Below are 25,554 nucleotides of genomic sequence, written 5' to 3'. Positions count from 1 at the left end.
AACATGTTTTCTCCCCTCATTCAAACTCATCCACCACGCACAAACAGTAACAAACACACGTCTATGCTGCACAACCACAGAGTCACGGTCACGGTGACGGTTTAACACCCCCAGTAGTGTATGAAAAAACAAGTAGAATTACATTTTTCTCTCACAGTTACAGGCAGTTGTGGTCTGACAGTGGACCTATGTATCATTCATACATTATACATCAAGGACATTGCAGCATTAATACCAGTAGGTCAGCAGCTGTAGTTTCTGAATTCCTCTCTAGCTACCTTCTCTAAAAGACACTAAATCAGACTCTGCTGTGCAACACAGAACACTTAATGATATGGATGGAAGCCCTCCTCCTGGCTTTTAAGCTGCCTCTCTGTATGACATGCTGTTTCATCATTACTCTCTGCATAAAAAGTTACTCAGTTCACAGTTCACCCACTGTGATCTGACTTACTGAGGAACAAGAGCTATACTAGTGAATTTAGAGTTACAAGTTTATATATGGATTGTGTGTGGTTTGTGTGTCCAAGGGGTGAATTATAGTATAAATAAATGTATTTCTGCAGGAGGAAAACACTATAATGCAATATAAACATATTTTTCTCTCTCTCAGGCCACAGCTGGTAGAGATGGATGTCATTCTGTGCGGTGAGCTATGAGCTTGCTGTTCGCTCTGACCTACATACACAGAAGGTTCCTCGCAAAACAAGATATCCACAGTATGAAGAAGAAAGAAAAAAAAAGGTGACAACTGACACGATTAAACGGGCACCAGCATGAAAGCAAAACAGTTTCTGGAACTGAATAAAAGACATGAGGTGTAGCTTTTGGACTTAGCTTCTTCCCTGGAGTGCTTGTGCTTTCTCTCCTCACACAGGTTTCCTTGGATTGTGGAGGCACCTATAGTGGTTGCAGCTGCTGCTGTGGTCCTGCCCAACGCTGGGCTGCTACTACTATTTATATTAGTCCTAGTTCTATTATCTTTATTGTTACTATAATTGCCACTGTTCATCATGTCATTCTATTATACCCACTACTATTATTATAAGTCATGTTTTTCTTATAAGTTTTTCTTTACGACTGTCGCACCAAATGCATGCTCTTGGGGGGAATTGTTGGAGCTCTGTTAATAGAGAGTGGTCTAGACCGACTCTATCTGTAAAGTGTCCTGAGAAAAATTCAGTTATGATTTGACACAATAAATAAAATTGAATTGAATATTGAGGCTTTTGTCGCTTTTGAAAACTGAGTGATTCTCAGGTCACATGTTATTGTTTTAAAATGGTACATAGCAGATCTAGAACTAAGCAAAATCCCTCTTTGCTTCATATTAGGCTAAAAGTGGGTCTGGAGCTGGCCCTGCTGCCAAAGGGAATTAGTCACGGAAACACTGGAAGTAGAACATCCTGTTCCTGTCACTTAAAAATCTGTACATAATCCCCATTCATTTTACCTGCATCTCAGGAAGTCAGATAACAGCACGACAGCTATTGAGCACAAGAATAATTCTGTATTAAACTAGATTGTTCAAAGGAGGAACATAGAAAACATGTCATACTGACTTACTCTGTGTGCTTAATGTGGGCAACCTGATTTGTTCTGTTTCCTTTCTGCATTAAAAAAAACAAGGCGCACGGAAGTAGCTGACATTTTTTGCTTGGTGTTGTGTACTCTCCACCTGTTGATCTTGTGGCTCCCCTGGTCATTTCTCTGTTGCCATGGAGACCCTAGGAGAGGAATGGGGGCATAGCAATGAAAACTGAGCCTCACATTAGGAGGCGACAGTGGACATGCATCATCGCTGTCCTCCCACCGGCTTTGTCCCCGAAGAAGAAGAACATGTTTTTAGAAGCCACCCCAGTGAGGACGCAGCTTTTTAATCTGTTTGAGGAGCTCCAGATCTGCAACAACGCCTACATATCATGATCGAACGACAACAGGGGGAGGGATGACAGGAAGGATGATCTGAATCGACAATGCCAAATATGATTCAGTTGTTTTTTTTCTGAACAGAGTTGTGTTTGGTTAACTTTTTAATACCGTATTAGGACTATTTATTTTTCAGTTTGTCCAAATAAAAATAGAAGTAGATGGTAATATTGTAATAAGGTGATGGTGTTTTTTCCTCATTTGAAGGATATTGTTACTATTGTCAACAAATCCCATGAAAATGTCTGTCTCTCAATATATTCTAACTTTCCTACTCTATCTGTGGCACTCATCCACAAACCCATTGGTTCTAGCTACATATGTTATTTTTTTAAATAATTATTTATATTTTTAAAAACAAGTCACAAATATATAGTTTCATTTTTTGAAAGGTTTAGCAAATTCCAAGTAGTAGGCCCTGTAGTTTTTAGAAATATTACTTAAACCAGAAATGGTGCATTTGTTGGGGACTATTTTCAGTGGTGGTCATTTGTTGTATTAGTAAGTATTTACGGCAGCAGGACAGAGTATGTATGAGTATATATGAGTATGTGGAATTAAAATGAGTGACACTTTTATTGCAATGAAATATCATTTCACATGCAACAATGTGGCTCTTTTAGGTAACGTTATTTTTAAGTACTTTTAACAACTGAGCTCTATGGCACAGAGGAATAAAGGCCGTTTTACAGTCGCCGTAGCTGAGCTCGCGCGTGCCAATGTGACTTCAAAATGACATAGATCTCATTGGTGCGTCAGGATCTCTCTTGTAAATTTACTGGGTTAAGATGAGTTCTTTTATGGCAAATGAAAGGCTTGATCCTACGAAGTAGGTCATCAAATCAAATCGAAGCGAAGCATTCAGACGTCAATGCTGCTGCCAGTTCTGCCGTTGTTTACTTTTTTCTTCTTCTTCTTCTAGTCCGTAGAAATAGCAAAGTCGGTAGCCCTTCCTCATTAGTGCCACCTCTGTTCAGAAGAAGACTGCAACTAGTGTCACGACCACCACGTGTGAGTATAAATACTCACGGCGCTCCCATGACGTCACACTGGCGCCCGATCGCAGCGAGTGTACCCCACGTTTAAGCTATAGATGCTCAGACTTTAGATACACAAAAAAAATATATAATATTAAAATCTATTTATTGTTGGTTTTGTTATGGGATTATTATTATGCTTATTTTACTCTAAGACAAAGACATGGTGTTGTTAAAATGATGGTTAGATCTGTTGAGTTGTTATGATTCAGATTTGTCAAAACACACAGCAAGAACTGTTGAATTACAGCTGATTTTTGAAAAGTTTCACTATAATGAAATGTTGTAAACATTTTTTAAAAGCCAAGAGAAGGCAATCTCTTAAATGTGTAAAACCCCCACTGAGACACAGCGATTGACTGCTGATCACTGAGGATTGATGTGATCAGTGCTGAGCTGTTGGAGGCTGATGAATCAGCAGGAGACCAAGCTCTAGACAGGATCGATTCCTCCCGGCAGAGAGCTCAACTCTCTCCCACAGTGCAAACTCATGTTTAACCCATGTCACTGCTCACCAGTTTCCCTCACACTAAATATAAGATTTAAAATACCATCAAAAACACTTACTGCTTTTATAAACACATATTTGTATAGAAACTGAAGACCGCTTGGGTTCAGATAAACCATAACCTCATTTTACAACATGGGGAATATGGAGACAACTTACATGTACTGCAGACAGAGTTTTAGATTTGTGCAGAATATATTGATGTTACTGAAACTCAATTTAGTTAAAAAAGCAACTTGCAGTATGTTTTAGAAGTAAACTATGTATGGTAATAAGTAGAGGTTGATTGTTTGTGTTAGCGCCCTCCTCCCATTACAATTAACAAAAACCCAATTTTGGGTGCACTTCTTCATCAATTCAGGCTGAATATTTAGTTTTTTTATGAATACATTTCCCGCACAATCCCCAAAAGACAGCCACATCCACAGTGTCTCTCCTATCAACTGGCAGACAGGCCCAGCTGTTAATACGAGCTAATCTCTGTGTCTAACGCAGGGGGCTGGTGACTGCGCCACCGCTCCTCTCACTCCGTTGGAGATGCTCTGCTGGTCCTGAAGGGATTTTTTGGGGGATTAAGCTGGCATTTCATTGTCTGCAGCTAAGAGAAGATGTTCACAACGCACACCAGTACATACACACATACACTGCAGCATGTTGGCTTGTCTCTCAGTTGGCTTCATTAAATAACATATTGTCAGATCAACTTAACTGGCGTGTGTGTGTGCGTGTGTGTGTGTGTGTGTCTAAGTGAATCCTGCATCGGTTACTGAGTCACCGTCTTTTGGAAGAAGGAAGGGCAACAGAGCAGAGTATGATACACACATTTACTCTGCTGCCAGCCATTCTTCTACACACTAAAACACACTTGTATGGATCTGTGTCCGTTTCCCGATGGATTTGTGTTTTCTCTAACCCTCACCAGCGATCTCTGCAGTGGCTGATCATGACCTAACCTAGGCCCTAGTCCAAACCACGGAGGGCAAACACGTTCCAAAAGGGGGAACAAATCACCTCAGGGTCCATCCACCCACCTTTTCTTTTTCATTGTTTATTTAGGCCTATTTGTGATTCTGATAAGGCATTTGTGTTCAAAATTGTGCCCCATTCAAAATAAATTGTGGCAGCATGGTTTTCTCAAGTTTCTACATATTTTGGGACCGTAAAGCATGTGCACTATAGTCATGCTTTGGCTGAACTGGCCAACTTCCTGCCAACCACCTCCACACATGAATGGAATGCAAATTATTTTCAAACTAGAAAAGTTCACTCAGTAGAGTGCAGACCTCCACCAGTTGTTAGAGACATAATACAGTGTCTGATATTGTTACAGAGTGTCCTGGGTTTGCTTAACTGACTAGCTTCTGGCCAAACTTTTCTATGGATGTCTGTTTTTGAGAAATGACAAAAGCCAAAATGTGGCCTGCAACAGACTAAGTGAGGCTTGTTTTTAGCTTAGCCGATTGCCGGAAAATTTGCGGTCCCTACCGGCCGGTTAAGAGTGAGGAGACAGCAGTCAATGATGGTATAAAATAATAAAAATAGGTTTGTGATAACATTGTGAATCACTGCAACCACGAGGTCCTTGAACATTCAGTCATAAATGTGCACAAAAGTATTAGCCTGATGGGTCTAGTAGTATGCAAGATTAGCTAGAGGTAATAAAAAAACGTTGACACTTTCAAAAATGTTTTTTGCCTAATTGCTTAAATTGTGATAGCACAAAATGTAATTGGAGTGTGTTTAGGACATTTAGAAATATGTATTAATTGTACATTGGAAACATCTTGTAGGCATCACTTGACCGGCAATTCTGGAGGGATCAGTTGAAACTGAGCTAGCAACACTTGGAGGCTGAGGGAATATGGACATCATTTATGTACTTGTGTATTTATGCATAATTAATTACCACTTCTTTTTTTATTTATTTTTTGGGGCTTTTTTTCCCTTTATGTGACAGTGGATAGATGGGAAAGGTGGGCGAGAGATGGGGGATGACATGAAGCAAAGGGCCGCAGGTCAGACTCGAACCCCGGTCGCTGCAAAGGACTCAGCCTACATGGGGTGCACGCTCTCACTGGGTGAGCTAGAAGTCGCCCCTAATTACCAAATTTTTAAGTTATACTTTGTTTTATTAGTATGAATTTGAGAAAAAGTCAAACAAAAAACATGGTTCGTAGATGTAGCCAGGTAGCTAGCTGCGTAGGCAGATGAGAATGTAAAGCCATTCTTAACTCCCATTTATCAAACTGAGTCACAGGCACACATTAGACCTATTTAAACGGGTGAATAAGAAGAGAAGTTGGTGGCGATTCAGAGGTCTGGAGGGGTAAGAAAAATGTAATAGCGGGCCAAAAAAATGCCAATGCCAGTCTTGGTATATGTGTATTTGCACTATATAAACACACATACACAAACATGCACAAGCACACATACTGTACCTAACATTCCCGCAGAAAATGAAGAAAAGTGTTCACACACAGAGGAGACAGAGTATTTAGACGCATATACACACAGTGCTGTGCTTGTATAGGTTAACAGCTTAGCAGGAAAAGACTGAACGTACAATTGAACTGAAGTCAGTCAGACTCAGCACTGAACTTGAGCTGTATGGACGGTGATGCGTTCACTTACTGATGTAGGCTACATGCTGAAGTGAAGTTGACCAGTCATTCTGCCGAGCTCAGGAAAAAAAGTGAACTACATAGTCAGTGACTATGAATCTTTGAACTGAACAGAACTAAGTGATTTGAATCAGCAAAGTGTTTGATTTCCACCTCTAACACACACACACACACACAGGTTTGTGGCATCATTGACATAATGTATTCCCTAGCCCCTTACCCTCACCTTAACCACCACAACTAAATGCCTAACCTTAACCCTTACCCTCACCTTAACCATAACCTAATTATAACCCTTATCCTAAAACCAAGTCTTAACCCTCAAACAGCCCTTTAAACTTGTGGGGTCCATCATTTTGGCCCCACAAGTATACTGGACTACTGGTTTTTGGACCCCACAAATATAGTTAAACGAGCCCACACACACACACACACACACACACACACACACACACACACACACACACACACACTTTATGTTGACAGCAACAACAACAAGAGCAATCATTATAAGCGACAGTGGTGTCAGGGCAGAGTGTTATTATTGGGGTGAACTGCTGCTGAGTAAGAGCTGCTCAGCCCTTTTTTACATTATACTGCGAATGGTGACACAACTCGCTGCTCCATTAAAGATATAAATAGCAACGGGCACAGACAAAAAGCAATAAAAAAAACACCTAAACTAAACCAATGGGAGAAATGTAATGACTTTACTCTATTCAGGACAAAGAGGAAGAAGTTTCACCGTCAGACCTCTTTATATACAGTCTATGTGCCAGACTCAAGAAAAATTAAAGAGCCAATGACACAGAGATAAGAGCCCTATTCATGATGAGCAGCGGCAATAAAAAAAAGAAATATGGGCTGCAGATATACTAGCAGTCATAAGTGCTTGAAAAATGCAGCAACTAGTAAGACTGTATTTAAGGACACAAGAAAAAAGGAAGCAGAGATTAAACATGACTGTCGTCAGACAGATTTTATTATTTTAAAATTGTTGCTGGCAGGGCTGCGTTTACCTGTTGCCTTCAAAATGAACTATGTGCTGTTCTGTAATCAATTGTCTTGTGAATACTATTTTTCTAATGCCTTCAACTGTCTTATGGTTAGATAATACACAGACATTTTCATTTTGAGGGATTTAGATGGTTGTAAAGTGACCTGAATTATAGTATCATTCTACAGCCATGCTACGTAGCAGCTCTGTGTAATTAAGCTAAATGCTAACAACAGCATGCTTACATGTTCACAGTGCAAATGCTAACATGCTGCTGTTTAGCAGATATGATGTTTACCATGTTTGTTATATTTTAGTGTGTTAGCATGCTAACATTTGCTAATAACTATAGCTGAGGCTGATGGGAATTGTATTAGTTTTTCAGGTATTTGTGCATAAACTAAAGTATTGGACAAAGTAAAATCTTGACTTGATGATGGCGCAAAAGTTAAGGGGCCTCATCACAATTCATGAATGATAATGAATTACCCAAATTGCATCCAATAGTGGAGATATTTCATTCATGATAGCACTAGAGGAAAAAGTCAGGGGATCACCAAATTGAGTAGGATTCATCCTCAGGGTACCATGAATGTCTGCACAAAAATTTACTTCAATCCATCCTATAGTTGTCAAGATATTTCAGTCTGGACCAAAATGGTGGACTGACTGACCAACATCTCTGCCCTATCTTGCACCCGGTGCAGCGCAGCACAAAGCCCGACGCAAGTGTCTTTGCTAGTTTAAGACCGATGCAGTTGTCAATTTCCCGTCCAGTGCCCACGACGTTTAAATAGCCAATGCACCTGTGCCCATCTCTGCGCCCATGGGTGTGCTGGTCTTACAGGGAGGTGTGTTCAGGTGAATTCTTGGCGTATTGTTATCTTGAGCGGAAAGTGATCGCACCATTGACCAACAAAAACCTGGTCTAAAGTCAATAACGCAGCATTTCATTGTTATTTTAACAGTGCATTAGTAAAATGTGCCTAAGCTCGTGCACAGCGCACACACTATGCTTGTTACACACACGAGCAGCAGCACACAAACATGCAAAAGATTAAAAATAAAAATATTACAATGTGAAATAGTATTATGATATGATCTGCTCGGGCACTTTCACTTCACGCACGAGCAGATCAGTTTCTTCTCCTGAAAATCTCTCCTTCCTGCTTAGCAAATCCACCATCATAATAGCAATGCGCCAAGGTACAAATGCGCCTGGCTTTTAAAGGGAATGGGAGATGACACTCTGATTGGTTTATTGCATGTTATGCCCAAAACACACCTACACCTATTTGAACCATGCGCCTGTCGCACGGACCCTTTTTTCCGCCGCTAAACTAGCAAAAGTGGATTCATACACACCCTAAACGCACCTGCGCCAGGCACTTCACGCCGTCTGCTTAGATCGTTAAAATAGGGCTATCTCTCTACTAGCGTAACTAAAAAATGTAAATATTTAATTCAATATAGAATCCAAATTGCAAATTCTAATGAGCAAGCCAACCTGGTCAATTACATCAAGTAAAACTATATTAATTTCAGCTGTCATAATAATGGATAATGGATATAATAATGGACCCGTAGGTGACTGTAGCGATCTATATGCAGAGCATAGGCACTTGGTGTTGAGCCGCTCATGTCATCTCCTGTATCATCTACATGTATCAGGCCTCACTAACACATCATACCACCACCTCCTCACGCGCTTCCCAACAGATCAAAAGGCCAGGTGATGTGTGATATGGAAATGACCAAAGTACTGGCCAAGAGCCCTCCTGCTCAAAGGCAGCAGTGTCCGCCTCGTAACATCTAAGGACATCAACATGAATAGTGATAGCTCAGTGATAATAGCTCAAAGGAGTCTCTCTCTGCTGATGGGTAGCTGCTGTATCAAAGGTGCCGGCAGGGCTGCGTTTACCTGTTGCCTTCAAAATGAACTATGTGCTGTTCTGTAATCAATTGTCTTGTGAATACTATTTTTTCTAATGCCTTCAACTGTCTTATGGTTAGATAATACACAGACATTTTCATTTTGAGGGATTTAGATGGTTGTAAAGTGACCTGAATTATAGTATCATTCTACAGCCATGCTACGTAGCAGCTCTGTGTAATTAAGCTAAATGCTAACAACAGCATGCTTACATGTTCACAGTGCAAATGCTAACATGCTGCTGTTTAGCAGATATGATGTTTACCATGTTTGTTATCTTTTAGTGTGTTAGCATGCTAACTTTTGCTAATAACTATAGCTGAGGCTGATGGGAATTGTATTAGTTTTTCAGGTATTTGTGCATAAACTAAAGTATTGGACAAAGTAAAATCTTGACTTGATGATGGCGCAAAAAGTTAAGGGGCCTCATCACAATTCATGAATGATAATGAATTACCCAAATTGCATCCAATAGTGGAGATATTTCATTCATGATAGCACTAGAGGAAAAAGTCAGGGGATCACCAAATTGAGTAGGATTCATCCTCAGGGTACCATGAATGTCTGCACAAAAATTTACTTCAATCCATCCTATAGTTGTCAAGATATTTCAGTCTGGACCAAAATGGTGGACTGACTGACCAACATCTCTGCCCTATCTTGCACCCGGTGCAGCGCAGCACAAAGCCCGACGCAAGTGTCTTTGCTAGTTTAAGACCGATGCAGTTGTCAATTTCCCGTCCAGTGCCCACGACGTTTAAATAGCCAATGCACCTGTGCCCATCTCTGCGCCCATGGGTGTGCTGGTCTTACAGGGAGGTGTGTTCAGGTGAATTCTTGGCGTATTGTTATCTTGAGCGGAAAGTGATCGCACCATTGACCAACAAAAACCTGGTCTAAAGTCAATAACGCAGCATTTCATTGTTATTTTAACAGTGCATTAGTAAAATGTGCCTAAGCTCGTGCACAGCGCACACACTATGCTTGTTACACACACGAGCAGCAGCACACAAACATGCAAAAGATTAAAAAATAAAAAATATTACAATGTGAAATAGTATTATGATATGATCTGCTCGGGCACTTTCACTTCACGCACGAGCAGATCAGTTTCTTCTCCTGAAAATCTCTCCTTCCTGCTTAGCAAATCCACCATCATAATAGCAATGCGCCAAGGTACAAATGCGCCTGGCTTTTAAAGGGAATGGGAGATGACACTCTGATTGGTTTATTGCATGTTATGCCCAAAACACACCTACACCTATTTGAACCATGCGCCTGTCGCACGGACCCTTTTTTCCGCCGCTAAACTAGCAAAAGTGGATTCATACACACCCTAAACGCACCTGCGCCAGGCACTTCACGCCGTCTGCTTAGATCGTTAAAATAGGGCTCTCTCTCTACTAGCGTAACTAAAAATGTAAATATTTAATTCAATATAGAATCCAAATTGCAAATTCTAATGAGCAAGCCAACCTGGTCAATTACATCAAGTAAAACTATATTAATTTCAGCTGTCATAATAATGGATAATGGATATAATAATGGACCCGTAGGTGACTGTAGCGATCTATATGCAGAGCATAGGCACTTGGTGTTGAGCCGCTCATGTCATCTCCTGTATCATCTACATGTATCAGGCCTCACTAACACATCACACCACCACCTCCTCATGCACTTCCCAACAGATCAAAAGGCCAGGTGATGTGTGATATGGAAATGACCAAAGTAATTGGCCAAGAGCCCTCCTGCTCAAAGGCAGCAGTGTCCGCCTCGTAACATCTAAGGACATCAACATGAATAGTGATAGCTCAGTGATAATAGCTCAAAGGAGTCTCTTTTTTCTGCTGATGGGTAGCTGCTGTATCAAAGGTGCCGGCAGGGTTATAAGCAGCCTGTTACCAAAGTGACAACCCTGCTTTCGTCAAACCATCTGTAACTGATTACGTGAGGATGTTTCCCTTTGCAAATGATGCAACAGTTTGCGGCTGTTCTCCATTTATTTTCCAAGTTGACCGTAAAAACTGCAACAATTTACTTCCTTACTTAAATCAGAATCTCTTTTTGTCTTTGCCATAAAAGGTTATTAGGAGGATGGACTCTTTAGACACTTGATGAGCTTTCTCTTGCGCCAACCTCAGGCAAAAAAATTAAGATATTTTATTATCTAAAAGACACATTTCCCATCATGCTGAACTGCGTTGCTTTTAATAATCCCTGTGGCTCCAAACTCTACATGGTTTGCCTGTCAAAATATTCTGTCTAACAAATTCATATAGTGGGATGTAACGGACATTGCAGCCTCTAGTGTAGCTTTATATGGTTTTCAATATCCTTAACACAGTGACTTCATTATTAGTATAGTGAGGTGTTTTACTGTAAGTGCAGTGAGAGAAACAGTAATATTGCTGTAGTCATCAGAAAAAAATAAACATTGTAATGCCTTTTTATTCAGACATAGGCCTAGAAGAGTGAAGCAGAAGAGAAGAGGAATAAAGAGGCTAAAAACAAGCCTCACTTAGTCTGTTGCCGGCCACATTTTGGCTTTTGTCATTTCTCAAAAACGGACATCCATAGAAAAGTTTGGTCTCATTTTAAACTGAAGCATCTGCAGATTAATTCCATACATGTTATGTTATAATCCACTGAAGTTAGGCACAATACAAGATGAAAAAAATCCCTGTACTCCCCAAAAGTATCTAACAGCATACTAGCCAATTAGAAGGAGCCTTATGTATTTATTTATTTATTTGTTCTGTAAGTGATGTGTTTTCCAATTTAATTAGATAGTACAGTTGTGTCATTTCAACACCAATATTCTTTGATATTTTAAAGCTGAAAACTATTAACTAGTTACTAACTAGGTAATTCATGGATTTGTCTATTGTCAACAAATTTGATCAATTAATCGTCAAATTAACTAATGTCAAATGTCCTCTGGTTCCAGTGTCTGAAATTTTAAGATTTTGCTGCTTTTCTCTGCATTGTATTCAAGTCATTTTTAAAACTTTAGTGCATGACTTTATTATAATAATGAACGTCCGTTACAAACAAGCCATTGCCAAATTATTTGATACAAAGCTAACTCTCTCTGTATTTCTCAGTATGGCTATGTTTAGAAACTGGTGTCATCAGGCAACTTTCCCGCGCCGAAACTCAAGTAAAGACAATTACCTCTTCTGAAGAGTCCATTATGTTTTTTTTAATCCTCCTTGAAAACGTAGCAAGTGTGTGGAGGAGAGGTGGAAGTGAAGCGCAATCACGGAAGGCTTGTATCATGTTAATGCACCGACAGTTATTACTTTGAGTTGTTATTACTTAGAATAACTCATGGGGGAGACAAAACTACGCACTATAGGTTTAATAATATTAATCAATAATGAAACTAATAATTTGTTGCAGCCCTACATAACTACCTAAAAAACACTGTGGCGACAGCTGAAATGGCCTTTTTGAGGAACACCAGCCCAAGCCATGTGAATGATCTTCAGAACAAACGACACTATTGAGTTAACAGAAGTGCTTCAGTAAATAGAGGAAGAACTCACTCTAGGATATGAAAGTCCATTAACAAACACATATTTTATTATATATATAATTATTTATTTATATAGAACCATATTCCTTGTGGCTTCTCCCTCTCACTAACAAGCCAGGGATATCAAAGAGACCAAAGGCTGGTGATGAGCTTTGAGCTCTGCTTAATTGGATGTAGCTCAGGCTGTACTGTATCTGTAGCAGCAGAGTGAATAGCCACACACACACACACACACACACACACACACACACACACACACACACACACACACACACACACACACACACACACACACACACACACACACACACACCGCTTTCTCAGCTTTTTTCACTTTCACTGAGTCCTGTCAGAACTTTTTAATGCAACAATCTGTGTTGGCAGTTATCTAGCCTAACTGGAAAAGAAGCTGTATTTACCAGATGAATGTCACCTTCCACTTGACACTCTTTAAACTGGCTGAATTGCAAGTGAAAGGATCTCGGATGTAAACAGCAATTTTCCCATCTTAACATCTAATTAACATCTTTGTCTGTTGCTGTGTCTTGGGCATTGTATGTCAACATGCAACACCCATCTTCTTACATAGACATTAATCCCACAGATGATGGCACAGATACTGTATGTATGACAAATAAGGCAACAAGCTTAAAGGAATAGCTCATTTTCATTTCATGTTTATTTGTATAGGGACAAGTATGTAGCATAGACCTATGCCACACACCACAACATTTATAGTCTACGCTAATTTGCAATGCCGTCCCTAGATGGGCCTTTAAAATACAATCAAGTAAAACCACAACTTGTCGCTTTTACACTTCAATTTTCATACGGATTTAAAAAAAAAAAAAAAAAAAAGTTTGTTAAATATGAAGCTTGAGCCAGGAGTATAGTTATCTTAGCTTAGCATAAAGACTGGAAGCTAGCAAATCCTAACTGGGACTATTTCTTGGCTGAAAGCTGTGTCACTCCTCCCGGCCAAAAAATAATGCCACATGTAACCACCTGCAAAACGGTTTATTGTCGGTTTAATGAGATATAATGTGTTAATCATAGCTTTAAAGGTTTTGGTAGGCAGCTTTAGTTACCTTTGGGCTGAGCCAGGCTAGCTGTTTCCAGTCTTTATGCTAAGCTAAGCAGCTGCTGACTTTAGCTTCATATTAACCGTACAAACACTAAAGTGGTATTAAATTAAACTCTAAATATCAAATTACTTCTTATGTTCTTACACAGAGTCCCTGGTGGTAGAAAAGCGCAAACATCACAGTAAGAAGCCTGAAGACTAAAAACAAGGCTTATTATAACAGCAGAACTGAGGAGATTTTCAGTGAGAAAGCACCTGTACATGCTGAGAGAAGGAAAGGTGATGAGCCGAGATCTAAAAAGTATTATCGCAAGGATCAAAAAGCCCCGAGTCCATCACAGCTCTGACATGCCCTGTGCGAGCTATTAAGTTGAGGCAGAACTTTCGGCTGCAGAAACAGCTTCCTTATAGAGATATCACTTATCACTTACCACCTTCAGTCCCACATCCCCTCTCCAAAAAACAGTAAAAAAAAATAAACAATCCTGTATTCATAATGCCAGGACTGTCTGCAAATTCTGTTATGATCCACTTCTTTCATATAGCTGAATGGCTAAACAACCCAGCAAGAACTCCCTGAACTAACTTCATGACAGATGGCTGTTTTGCACTGCTACAAACCATTTGTGTTGTAGAGCAAGTTACCAAATCCATTAGGGTGCACAACAGGCCTTTCAATAATGAAAGAGCCAGAGGCTGAGAAGCTAATAACTCAGAGAAAGGCCATTGGCAGTGAATTCCAACAGGACAGCTTACAGGCTGCAAGAAAAGGTGCTGGCTGATATTAAAACTCAGCGAGTTGAACAAGTTGAGTGGGTTTGTTTTCCCATGGTGCCTGCTGCTGTGGTTTGCATTAGGCTGCTTTGATTTCTGAAGTATAAAACCCAGCCGGGGGGTTAACAATTTGAAAAATGTTTGCGAAATATCCTGAAATCAACAGGCATGACCGAAATCAATCCATTAATCCTAAACCTAACTATTCAAGTTTAGCTATACAGATTCTGCTTGTTACCTAATCCTGCTTTGTGTATGGCACCCCAGGTTTGACAAAGAATTTGAGATAAAAGATGAGAGAGGGAGGGAGGATGGCGAGTAGCCTACATGACACTCATTTAACCGCATTTCTTCACTAAGCTCCAAAACCAGGAATTTATTCTCTTTAAGAAGAGATCCATAGTTTTCGTTCTCCAACTCTCCTCTTCCATTTTTCCCCATCCTATTTCTTTCTATTTAATCCCTTCTTTTCAACTAATTTCTCCTCCTTCCTTCCCTGCTATCTCTTTTTTCGATCTCCTTTCTCACTGGACCATCAGTGTTGTGATGCATGCAGAGGACAGGGGATACAAACCAGCACTGCGCTCAGCCAATCAGGTCATTTACCAAATCTCAATTGACTGCTGCTCCAGTTTCCATGGAGAAGAACCAAGCAGCATGAGGGGAGCGAGGTGAAAATCAATGATTCCCCTTGGGCCCAGCTTGGGACCCATGCTGGACCTGAGATTTGTCGCATAAGAGGGATAAAGCTGGAGAGGATGTAATTGTCTCAGGATTTCACGGCAGAAGAGAACAGTGGGCATGGTGCTCAATGATAGATGCTTTTTATCTCTCTTAGCATGAAAGATATGATAATAGCGTGCAGGTATTGTCCAGCTTCAGCTCAGGCTGTGTGACAGTATCCTCCTCTGTGGTTTGTGTGGAGCAGAGCGCTGGTAAAGTAAAGCAGGCTGCAGAGGTAACAAACTGCAGCTGCTTTCTATTCTGAGACATGAAACCAGGACAGCCAAGGAGACAGTGATCGGGTCCCTGGCTGAATGCTCCACTAAATGGCTACAATTCAATGCCTGCACACCACCAGAATGCTCACCTGTACATACCTTCCACTGTCATAATGTATATACTAACAAGGTAAGCGAACACACTGTATGCATATCCACATGCAAACACAAGGGGGGGATATGGCTGCCACCTGTTGGTGACTCTGCTAAAGTTCACCCAGCCACCTTGCCGTTTCCCTCTGTGACGCTGCAGCAGACTCATTTATCCTCTCTGCTGCTGGCGGATGCTCTCTTTCCCCCCAGCGTGACTCAGAGGCCTGGCTGCCTATTGAGCCTAATGCAAACGAGGCTCAGGCACAGTCCATTTATTGTTAAACTCAAATGGATTTCATGTAATCCAGCAGAAGAGCAGGTTTATGTGCAGATCAATAAAGTGCTGAATTAACATGGTGCAGAACTGGCTGCTTCAGAACTTTAAATGTCCTTGGATAGATAGAAGTGTAAAAACAATGCAGTAGAAATAACAAAGATGTGAAGGTCAACTCCAGAGACGTGTAAAAGGAGACACATCATCCTTGTCCCTTTTCAAATCATTTCTCAGCGATGGAAATGATCTTCTAATGGAGTACCAAGTGCTATAAACCCGATCCAGCAATGTAATGCAACAGAAACAATCCTGTGAGTTTAATATTTTACCATCAGCCATATTCACGCATTTTTTTCCAGGGACTCTGCTGGATATTTGGGGTCTCCTGATCTGACATGATACTGGGCTGAGTGCAGACACACCTGGAGGAGCAGGATGCATGGGTGGGGGGGGGGGAAGGAAAATCTGCGGTGAAAATTTACATATTGCAAACTTCCATTAAACGGCAGATGAAAGCTTAAAAACAAGCTAGTAAGTGGTCCTTTGATGCTCAAATCTATTTTGTATTTTTACATTCGGCTGATGATGAACTGATATTTCAATGTTATCATGCAGAATGCAATTCCAAGAGACAGGTAGAATTGCTAAGACACTAGCTTTAGCCAGATGAACACAAATAACTTTAAGAATATGAGATGTTAGAAAAGCACTTGTGTTATTCAAGACTGTCCAGATGTTCCAATTAATTAATGCAGTGCGGAGACTGGTCCTTTGGCCTGATACTTCACCCGCACTTCTTTAGTTTACACAGTAAAAACAAAACTTGGGGACACCTTGGGGGTAAAGCGGCATGTCCAAAATATTCAACACCTCACACAGTACATGGTTATATACTCTCTCTCGCACACAAATCTACAGTTTTCACTCGCATCTCACTGCAGCTGCTCTTCCCTCCTGTTGCCACAGCAACGCAGCACTTGTCTCCGTGTCTCAGTGACAGCACATGCTCCTATTATTTAAAAAAAAAAAACATCCGAGAACAGCAGAGAGCAAAAACGCGCTCGCACATGTCGTCATCTACTGTATGGCTTGAATGCAAATCAAAACACAGATAGGATGCAGGTTTATCTCACACACCATCCAAGGTGAACCCCTCGAGATGATGATGATAATGAATGATAACGGATCCGAGTGACTCTGAGCTGCTCAATACAAAAGAAACACAAATTCCTATCAAAATACAAATAATGAGCAAATGCAGCTCTTTATTCTCAGCTTTATAAAATAACTAACACATGGAACAATCTGCTTTCTTAGTCCTCTACTCCATGCTCACGTACTCACTGTCCTTTCAAGCAAAAACTAAAGAAAAAGATCAGACACACACAGACTGCTCAGTATTAATCCTGTGTTCATACAGGTAGATGACATTAAAAACTAAATGTGTCCATACCTCACAGTTGCGTCCTGTGAAGCCCTCGCTGCACGTACAGGTGTACTCCCAGGTGTCCTCTGGCCTGCCAGCAGATGGAAGGGCCAGGCAGAACCCCCCATTGAGGCAGGGTCGTCCCTCGCAGGGGTCCGGGCGAGGTGTGGCCTGGGTTGGGGTGGGCTCGGCCGGGGCTGGGGTGTCCGGGGCCAGCTGGAAGGCAGAGGGGATGGCCCCGATGCTGCTGCTGCTGCTCAGGAGCAGGAAGAGCATAAGCAAGGGGGGTGTGAAGCTCTGTACGATCTGTGTGGGACGGCAGCAGGAACCTGCCTGTGCAATGCAAACACTCATCCTCATCTTCTTACGCTGGTTTCTTTGCTTCTTTTTGTTGTTGTGTGTATCTTTCTCCTCTTTCCTCAGAGCTCAAGCAGCTGCTGTTCATGCAGTAGCTGACAGGTGTGTGAGCGACTATGTGTGTGTGTTTGTGTGTGTGTGTGCGTGTGTGTATGTGTGTGAGAGAGAGAGGAGGAGGCTGTTTTAGGATGTGGAGCTTCAGCTGTGCGCAGGCAAAACGACTGAGAGCAGACTGGCTGTTGTGTGGAGGCTGAGGGAGAGGTGGGGATGCGGGAGGAGAAGGGGAGGGCTCTCGGCTCTTTTCTGTCTCTGAGTCACAGTGACGATGATAGCTGACGACACTATCCCCCTCTGCTCTGCACCCTCCTCATTTAGAGTCTCACCATCCACAACCTCTCCTTGGAGCCAGGCTTTCAAGGTGGGATGGAGGCTGTAGTTGGGGAAGACAGAGGAGGAAGGAGGAGGAGAAGAGGTGCTGGTGTTGTAGGGGAAAAATCCTCATCGGCTTTACCATAAGATTAGCTGCTTTCCAGCGATAACAGGCAGTATTACCACAAGGGAGATGATGCACTCCAAGTCCAAAAATAGCAGAGTAATGATGTAGGCACTGGAGGCGTTTCAAAACCCAAAAAAAATACAAAAAAATTCAAAAATCTGCCTAAAAGCATATTGTACAGTATATGAATGGTGCAGTCCCAAAGGTTAGAGATCACAAACTTTCATTCACCAAGCTACTATCACGTGACAACCAAGGTGGTGAGTAAACATATTTACATGAAAGTTGAAATACCTGAAATATTTTCATGACCAGTCAAGCCTCCTATATCACAACAGCAGGAACCAGCTGACTTTTTATGGGGCACGTTGGTTCGGTCATTATGAATTTTGTTTTAGGGTGGCTTTTCCCAAGTGCCTAATCTCATGCAATGCTTCTTTGTGAGGAATTCTGCAGTGGGTGGTCACAGTTTGTATTTTTGACTGATTAACCAATTAAACAGTTTTTTCAAGGAAACTGAACTTTAAAAAGGGGCAGTCCACCCATTTTACATGTTAAATTGACTAGCCAGTAGTACTAGTTTGAGACAAGTGGCATTACCTAAGTTACCTGCGGATTACAAATTTAGAATAGAAACCCAAACTTGGTGTGGAGTTCAAAAGACAAGGGCATTTACAAGGAACGAAAGATGCTATATAGTTGCGTTATAAGATCCAGCATTTTTGAAGCTTTATTTAAAGGATAGGTTCGCAAAAGTCTTTAATGAAACAAGAAGATACACACTTGTTTTTTTTTTATTAACTGAGACTACTAAAGCCACATACAAGCTTCCGATAAACTCTGGATGAACAAAACAAGGACTGTGGATTCAGTCCCTCATCTTATATTGGAAGCGTATAAAGACAGGAGACAAAAAAAAAAAAGTGAACACTGACAAAATAAACAGCACTACTGAAAAACTACCCTCTTTCTACTTCAATATGAAGCAGAAATTTTAGCAGTCCATGACCAGTCACAAGTTTTCACAAAAGTTGAGGAACAGTATAGTAACATTCACTATAATTCAACATCCACACACACACCTATTGTAATTATGTTAAATCCAAGGCTAAGCTTTCTCTTGTTTAGAGTTTGGGAACACAGGGGTGGGTAAAGATCCAGCTTAGAGGCCAGAGTGTTGTTATACCCCCGAGGAGACATAAAAAGCAACATTCCAGGTGAGTCAAATAAATCACCCTTGCCGCTGTCTCCATGGCAACTCACTTAAACCTGTCCACAGTCGATGACCATGGAGGACCAGAGCGTATCAAGATTTGTCCCGAATTAACTGCTTAATAATCAGCTTTAAGAGGACCCATTGAAAAGTGGTCACTATCTAAAAAGGATCCACCAGCTGTGAAGGATTCAAAGAGCGACATGGCAAAGCGATGGAAGGATGGATAAATAAATGACCAAGATGAGTCAAACAGTTACTTTATTTATGTTCAGGTAAAAACATGAACCTGATGCAGTAAATTATTGCAGATCTTAGAAACCAGCACATGAACGATTGGGCCAGGAGAACATACAGTGGTGCCATCCCCTGGCCAAAGACTGCAGGTGCACACCACGGTTTGTTCCAAGCCAGCAGTGCAAAGAAAAAAATAATAATAATAAACTACAGCAAGAAATAAAGACGATATAGAAAATAAAAAATAAAATAAAAAGTAAAGCAGACATTCCCACCTCAAATGGGGTGTGAAACTGCATATAAACTTTATTCCATAAATGAACTTGAAATGCTATCTGGCCATGAAACGATAAAATGAGACCAGCCAAATTTTGTGCCCAGCTACAATATGTGTTGAGGGTTGCTCAGAGCTTGGTCTACCAAGATAACCCTACACATCAGGTAGGGCCCAACAGAAAGACACTATCAAAATAAGAGCAAAACCAAATCTACCTGATCAACACATTGGTTACAAGTCTTTATTTGAGCTGGAGCTCTCTATAATAAAGTCGGCCAGAACACAATCTCAACTTGGGTAGAGGGGAGGAAAAAAAAAATAATAAAAAAAGATAATATGCGCTCATCACTACCCGCATTCAACCAACTGCAACTCTCGTTTTTCCACAACTTGAAGCAAAGACACACGGTGGGGGGGGGGGAGAAGCCGAACCAAAATGCAACACACAAACTGGGGCCAATATAATACAGAACAAAATGTGATCAGACGAACTGAGGGGAAGAGACATGAGAACAAAGAGCTATTCTATCAAATGTGTAGAATGAGCAAAGTCTGCAAATTTGTCTGTACAAATGATCTTTGGAGCTAAAGTAAACCTAGCTTGCTCGATGGAACCCTCCCCCCCCCACCCACCCCTGACCCTCCCTCCCCGTCCTCCCCGTCACCCAGTAACGTTGTCCACCATTCTGGAGAGGAGACATCCCTTTTTAAATATCACATAGCAATGCAATTTAAAATGTCACCCAGATGTTTTCATCATTTTTTTTTTTTTTTAAACATTACTCAACTACTGATATAAGTTTTACTATCTCTTTTTTTATATTTTAAGTTCTGTGAGTCATGGAACACTTTTCCATTTTTGTTTTTAATATTTTTTTTTTTGTTTTTTTTGAGAGACTGGGGCAGCAAATATATATTTAGAGTCTTAATTTTTCTGCAAGCTGCTTTCTCTAACAAGAAGGCTGTACATGTAGCCTTAATGTATGTGGTTACAAAAAAACTAAGAAGGAAGTCATGATTTCATCAGTCGCTGTAGAAGGCATTTGAATGTGAGATGTGGAGAGATCAGGAAAGGTGGAAAGACTGCTGGCCCTCGCGGGCCGCAATCAACAGTTTCTCTCGCATTATCTCTATGCTGGAGTAGTCAGGCAGCTTCAGGTAGTTGACACAGGTCATAACTGAGGGGAGGAAGTCATCCGGGTTCTCTGTTGACTCGAAGGTCTTCCTCACAATCGTCAGAGGGGGATTCAGGCTCCGAAAACCTGAGACACAGAAGCAGTACCGGGTGTCAGGTACAGATACAGTAGAGACATGGCTTCACATTTTATACATGCATACAAGCTCAGCAAATATCTACAGGTGCTGGTCATATAATTAGAATATCCTGAAAAAGTTGATTTATTTCAGTAATTCCATTCAAAAAGTGAAACTTGTATAATGTATATCCATTCCACACAGACTGATATATTTCAAGTGTTTATTTCTTTTACTTTTGATGATTAGAACTGACAACTAACAGGTGCCAAGTTCTGTTGGAAAATGAAATCTGCATCTCCATAAAGTTGGTCAGCAGCAGGAAGCATGAAGTGCTCTAAAACTTCCTGGTAGACGGCTGCGTTGACCCTGGACCTCAGAAAACACAGTGGACCAACACCAGCAGATGACATGGCACCCCAAACCATCACTGACTGGAAACTTTACACTGGACTTCAAGCAACGTGGATTCTGTGCCTCTCCTCTCTTCCTCCAGACTCTGGGACCTTGATTTCCAAAGGAAATGCAAAATGTACTTTCATCAGAGAACATAACTTTGGACCACTCAGCAGCAGTCCAGTCCTTTGTCTTTAGCCCAGGCGAGACGCTTCTGACGCTGTGTCTTGTTCAGGAGTGGCTTGACACAAGGAATGCGACAGCTGAAACCCATGTCTTGCTTACGTCTGCGTGGTGGTTCTTGAAGCACTGACTCCAGCTGCAGTCCACTCTTTGTAAATCTCCCCCACATGTTTGAATGGGTTTTGTTTCACAATCCTCTCCAGGGTGCGGTTATCCCTATTGCTTGTATACTTTTTTCCACCACATCTTTTCCTTCCCTTCCCCTCTCTATTAATGTGCTTGGACACAGAGCTCTGTGAACAGCCAGCCTCTTCAGCAATGACCTTGTGTCTTGCCCTCCTTGTGCAAGGTGTCAATGGTCGTCTTTTGGACAGCTGTCAAGTCAGCAGTCTTCCCCATGATTGTGTAGCCTACAGAACTAGACTAAGAGACCATTTAAAGGCCTTTGCAGATGTTTTGAGTTAATTAGCTGATTAGAGTGTAGCACCAGGTGTCTTCAATATTGAACCTTTTCACAATATTCTAATTTTCTGAGATACTGAATTTGGGGTTTTCATTAGTGGTCAGTTCTAATCATCAAAATTAAAAGAAATAAACACTTGAAATATATCAGTCTGTGTGGAATGAATGTATACATTATACAAGTTTCACTTTTTGAATGGAATTACTGAAATAAATCAACTTTTTCATGATATTCTAATTATATGACCAGCACCTGTATAAGCTCAGCAAATATCCATTTTGGCTAATGCTAGACTATTTTAAGTCAGGGATCTCATTGTGTGTTAAAACATGGATGTTTATGATGCGTTCCATTTGTACTCAGAAGTCTGAATTTCCGAGTTCAAAGTTGGAGCACCTCACAGTACCCCGAGCAAGCCGACCCCAAAATCCAACGATGGCTGCTCTGTGCATCAACAGTAGTGAAAGTTGTAGTGATATCATACCTGCAAACTCTTAAGAGGTGAACAAGGTGGCAAACACCTGAACCCTAGGGGGGGGGTCCGGGGGCATGCTCCCCCATTACAAGATTGTTTTTAAATATCAGCTTTAAAATGTACCACTCTGGTGTACTCTGAGAAGACAATTAAGGAGGAGGACAATATTAACTTCAGGCAAAAACATTTGTTATTCAGTGTTTATTCCAGTGTTTCCGCTCTTAAGTCAATTAAAAAAGAAAAAAAAAGAAAATGTTTTTCAGATTTTATCAGGATCTCTTTTTTTATTTTTTTTTAAGAATGAGCTGCAAACATGACTGAATTTTTCCCATTGTTTGCTATAAACTGTGCAAAACAACAGATGTGTACCCTTTTTCAAAAGTACCACTGAAATATTAATTTATCTTAAATAACAATGAATTAAAAAAATCCAGATTAAGGAACGGCTTGATTATTGGCTATATGATCAAATTTAAATGATTTATTTAAAATGTAATAACAATGACAACTTGTTTAACCAGTCAATTGCTGTTAAGGGGAGACACCCCAGGTGAATAAGGACATACATTAAGTGATAACCACAAAACTTCCCCAGTTGATTACTGACATTAAGACAAATATATTTTGTATAACAAGTTTTCTGTAATTATGTTTAAATAAGAAAATTATGCCTTATCTTGCTAAATATGTGCTAATTTGCTATGTGCTAAATTGGGATTTAATTAACATGGCTTCATTTAATTTTCCGGAGCCAGCCATTAGAGGCTTTGTAACCGTTTTCATCATCATAATCGAATTCTCCTAATTTATAAAACGGACGTCAACATTGCACATAGTTCTGATGCTGTGGATGCTAGTATTAACCCAGCCACATTATTCTGAGTGTGAACTGTAACTTTACACAGTGTGCGATTTGTGAATACACAACAAAACAAAAACATGCAAGTATTAAATCCCTCTTTCAATACCATGGATATAGTGCCACTCGGCCAGCCATGCCAAAACACTTATTTATGCACTCCAATTTTCAATGTAAAATAATCTCAAAATGAAATGGCACAACGTGGTGTCAACATAAAAACCCAGCGCTCTCAAACCAGAGAGCAGATTTCACTTTGCGGCGACAATACATTCACCCAGGAAACGCTTGGTCGTTCCTCAGGAGTTTAAATCCAAACCACGATCTTTTTTTTTTCTAACCTTAATTAGTAACGCCTCATGACGCTCACTTTTTCTGGCACAACTCAACTAATGTTACCATGGCACCTGTAAGGACCGTAATCTGGCGGTGCCAGTACCTGTCTCGCAGTCACCTATTATTGGCTAACAACTGCCGCTGGTAACCGACATCCCGGAGCTCTAGACCAGCGAAATACAACCAGCAACTACCGCTCGGATTGTATTCTATTATGAAACAACTTTATTTGGAAGGTTACCGTTACTTTACCGACTAGTGGATTTATATCACCCCGGCTTGATTACTGCAACTCCATTTTCACTTGTCTTAGCAAGTCGTCCAGGATCGCCTACAACTAGTCCAGAACTCTGCTGCTAGGCTGTTGACCAGGTCCAGCAGGATGTCGCCCATCACTCCAATTTTATACTCATTACATTGGCGTCCGATCAAGTTCCGGATCCAATTTAAAGTTCTTGTTCTGACTTATAAAGCTTTGCATGGTCTGGCACCTGGTTATATCTCGGACCTGCTCCATCCGTACACTACTAACAGGTCCCTCAGGTCTTCTAACAAAGGATTACTGGTGGTCCCACGCACTCTAAAAAAGGTGACCGTTCCTTTGAAGCAGTAGCTCCAAACCTGTGGAAGGCCCTTCCTACTGTCTTACGTTCTGCAGCCGCTGTTGAAGCTTTTAAAAAGCAGCTGAAGACGCATTTGTTTAAATTCGCTTTTGACTCTTGTTGTTGACTTTGGATTTTAATCGTTGAAATGATTTTCATTGGTCATTCAATAATTATTTTCTTTTTTCCCCTTGTTAATTTTCTGTTGGATTGTAGTGTATTTTTACAAATGTTTATCATGTGAAGCACTTTGTGACTTTGTCTGTAAAAAGGTGCTATATCAAATAAACTTATATTAGTTACCTAACGTTACGTTAGTTAGACAGCATATTACATTGTAATGCCAGGAAACAAGACTGACCCCAAAAGTCGTGTTCATTGCCATAGTAGAAAATCGGTTTAAAGTTCATCTTGGAGTGAAAGGTTAAAAATTTGGAGGGAATGAGAAGACGAAGACGGCGTAGACATCCTGAAGCTGATTGGCCAATACTCGAAACGTCACATCAAAGCTATTTTATTGCGAAGTCTACGACATTAAACCTTTTCTCTCACTCCTGTCTGGGAAATGTTGGCTGGCTGGCACCCCCCCACCCCCCTAAAATAAAAACTCTACGGATCTACACGATTCACATGGATGACATTATGATTCAAAACAGCGAATTTCGCCTAAAGGTGACAAGTTTGCAGGTATGTAATATACAGTTTATTAGCACTTCTGTCTCATTTGTGTATCATTAAACCAGTCTTAAACACAGTCCTGTCCAACCTTTATCTGTGGACACGTTGCTACGCTGTTTGTATGCACAAAAACCCCCGTCTAATGCGTTGTTATCAACTGGTATCGCTATCAACGGCTAACCTGGATAGAGCTAACCCCACAGTGAAATCTTGACTTGTTTTAATGGAATGCGGTCAACACGGGTGTGACGTCATTCCCAGCTAATGCCGCGTTCGTTTACCTTGGAACTCGGAAGCCGGAGCTGGGAATAACGTCATACCCGAGTTGAATGCGTTCTATTTAAAAGTCGGATTTTCATTAGCTCTAGCCCGGTTAGCTATTGTTAGCAATAGCTGTTGATAACGCATTACGCCGTTTTTTGTGCATGCAAACAGCGTAACAACATGTCCACAGATAGAAGTTGGACATGCCTGTGTGAACGACAAAGACAGAAGTGCTTATAACTTTACATT

The 25,554-nt window shown here is 40.8% G+C and overlaps 2 protein-coding genes across 13 annotated transcripts in view; both read right to left on the bottom strand.

Moving 5' to 3' along the window:
* Positions 1-19,428, bottom strand: part of dner (delta/notch-like EGF repeat containing) — a 58,928-nt gene extending 39,500 nt beyond the window's left edge. The window contains exon 1 of the mRNA XM_078246436.1: positions 17,243-19,428. Within this exon, the coding sequence (XP_078102562.1) occupies positions 17,243-17,575 (333 nt within the window). The 5' untranslated portion in view covers positions 17,576-19,428. The remainder of the gene's footprint in view (positions 1-17,242) is intronic.
* A 97-nt stretch (positions 19,429-19,525) lies between these two features.
* Positions 19,526-25,554, bottom strand: part of trip12 (thyroid hormone receptor interactor 12) — a 49,567-nt gene continuing 43,538 nt past the window's right edge. For all 12 annotated transcript variants that reach the window (XM_078246418.1, XM_078246419.1, XM_078246417.1 and 9 more), the window contains one exon: positions 19,526-21,057. In XM_078246418.1, the coding sequence (XP_078102544.1) occupies positions 20,861-21,057 (197 nt within the window). In that variant the 3' untranslated portion in view covers positions 19,526-20,860. The remainder of the gene's footprint in view (positions 21,058-25,554) is intronic.

The sequence above is a fragment of the Sander vitreus genome, chromosome 3, assembly GCF_031162955.1.
Source record: "Sander vitreus isolate 19-12246 chromosome 3, sanVit1, whole genome shotgun sequence".
Taxonomy (NCBI): Eukaryota; Metazoa; Chordata; class Actinopteri; order Perciformes; family Percidae; genus Sander; species Sander vitreus.
Note: the sequence above shows the minus strand (reverse complement) of the source record. Positions and strands in the feature narration are given on the sequence as shown.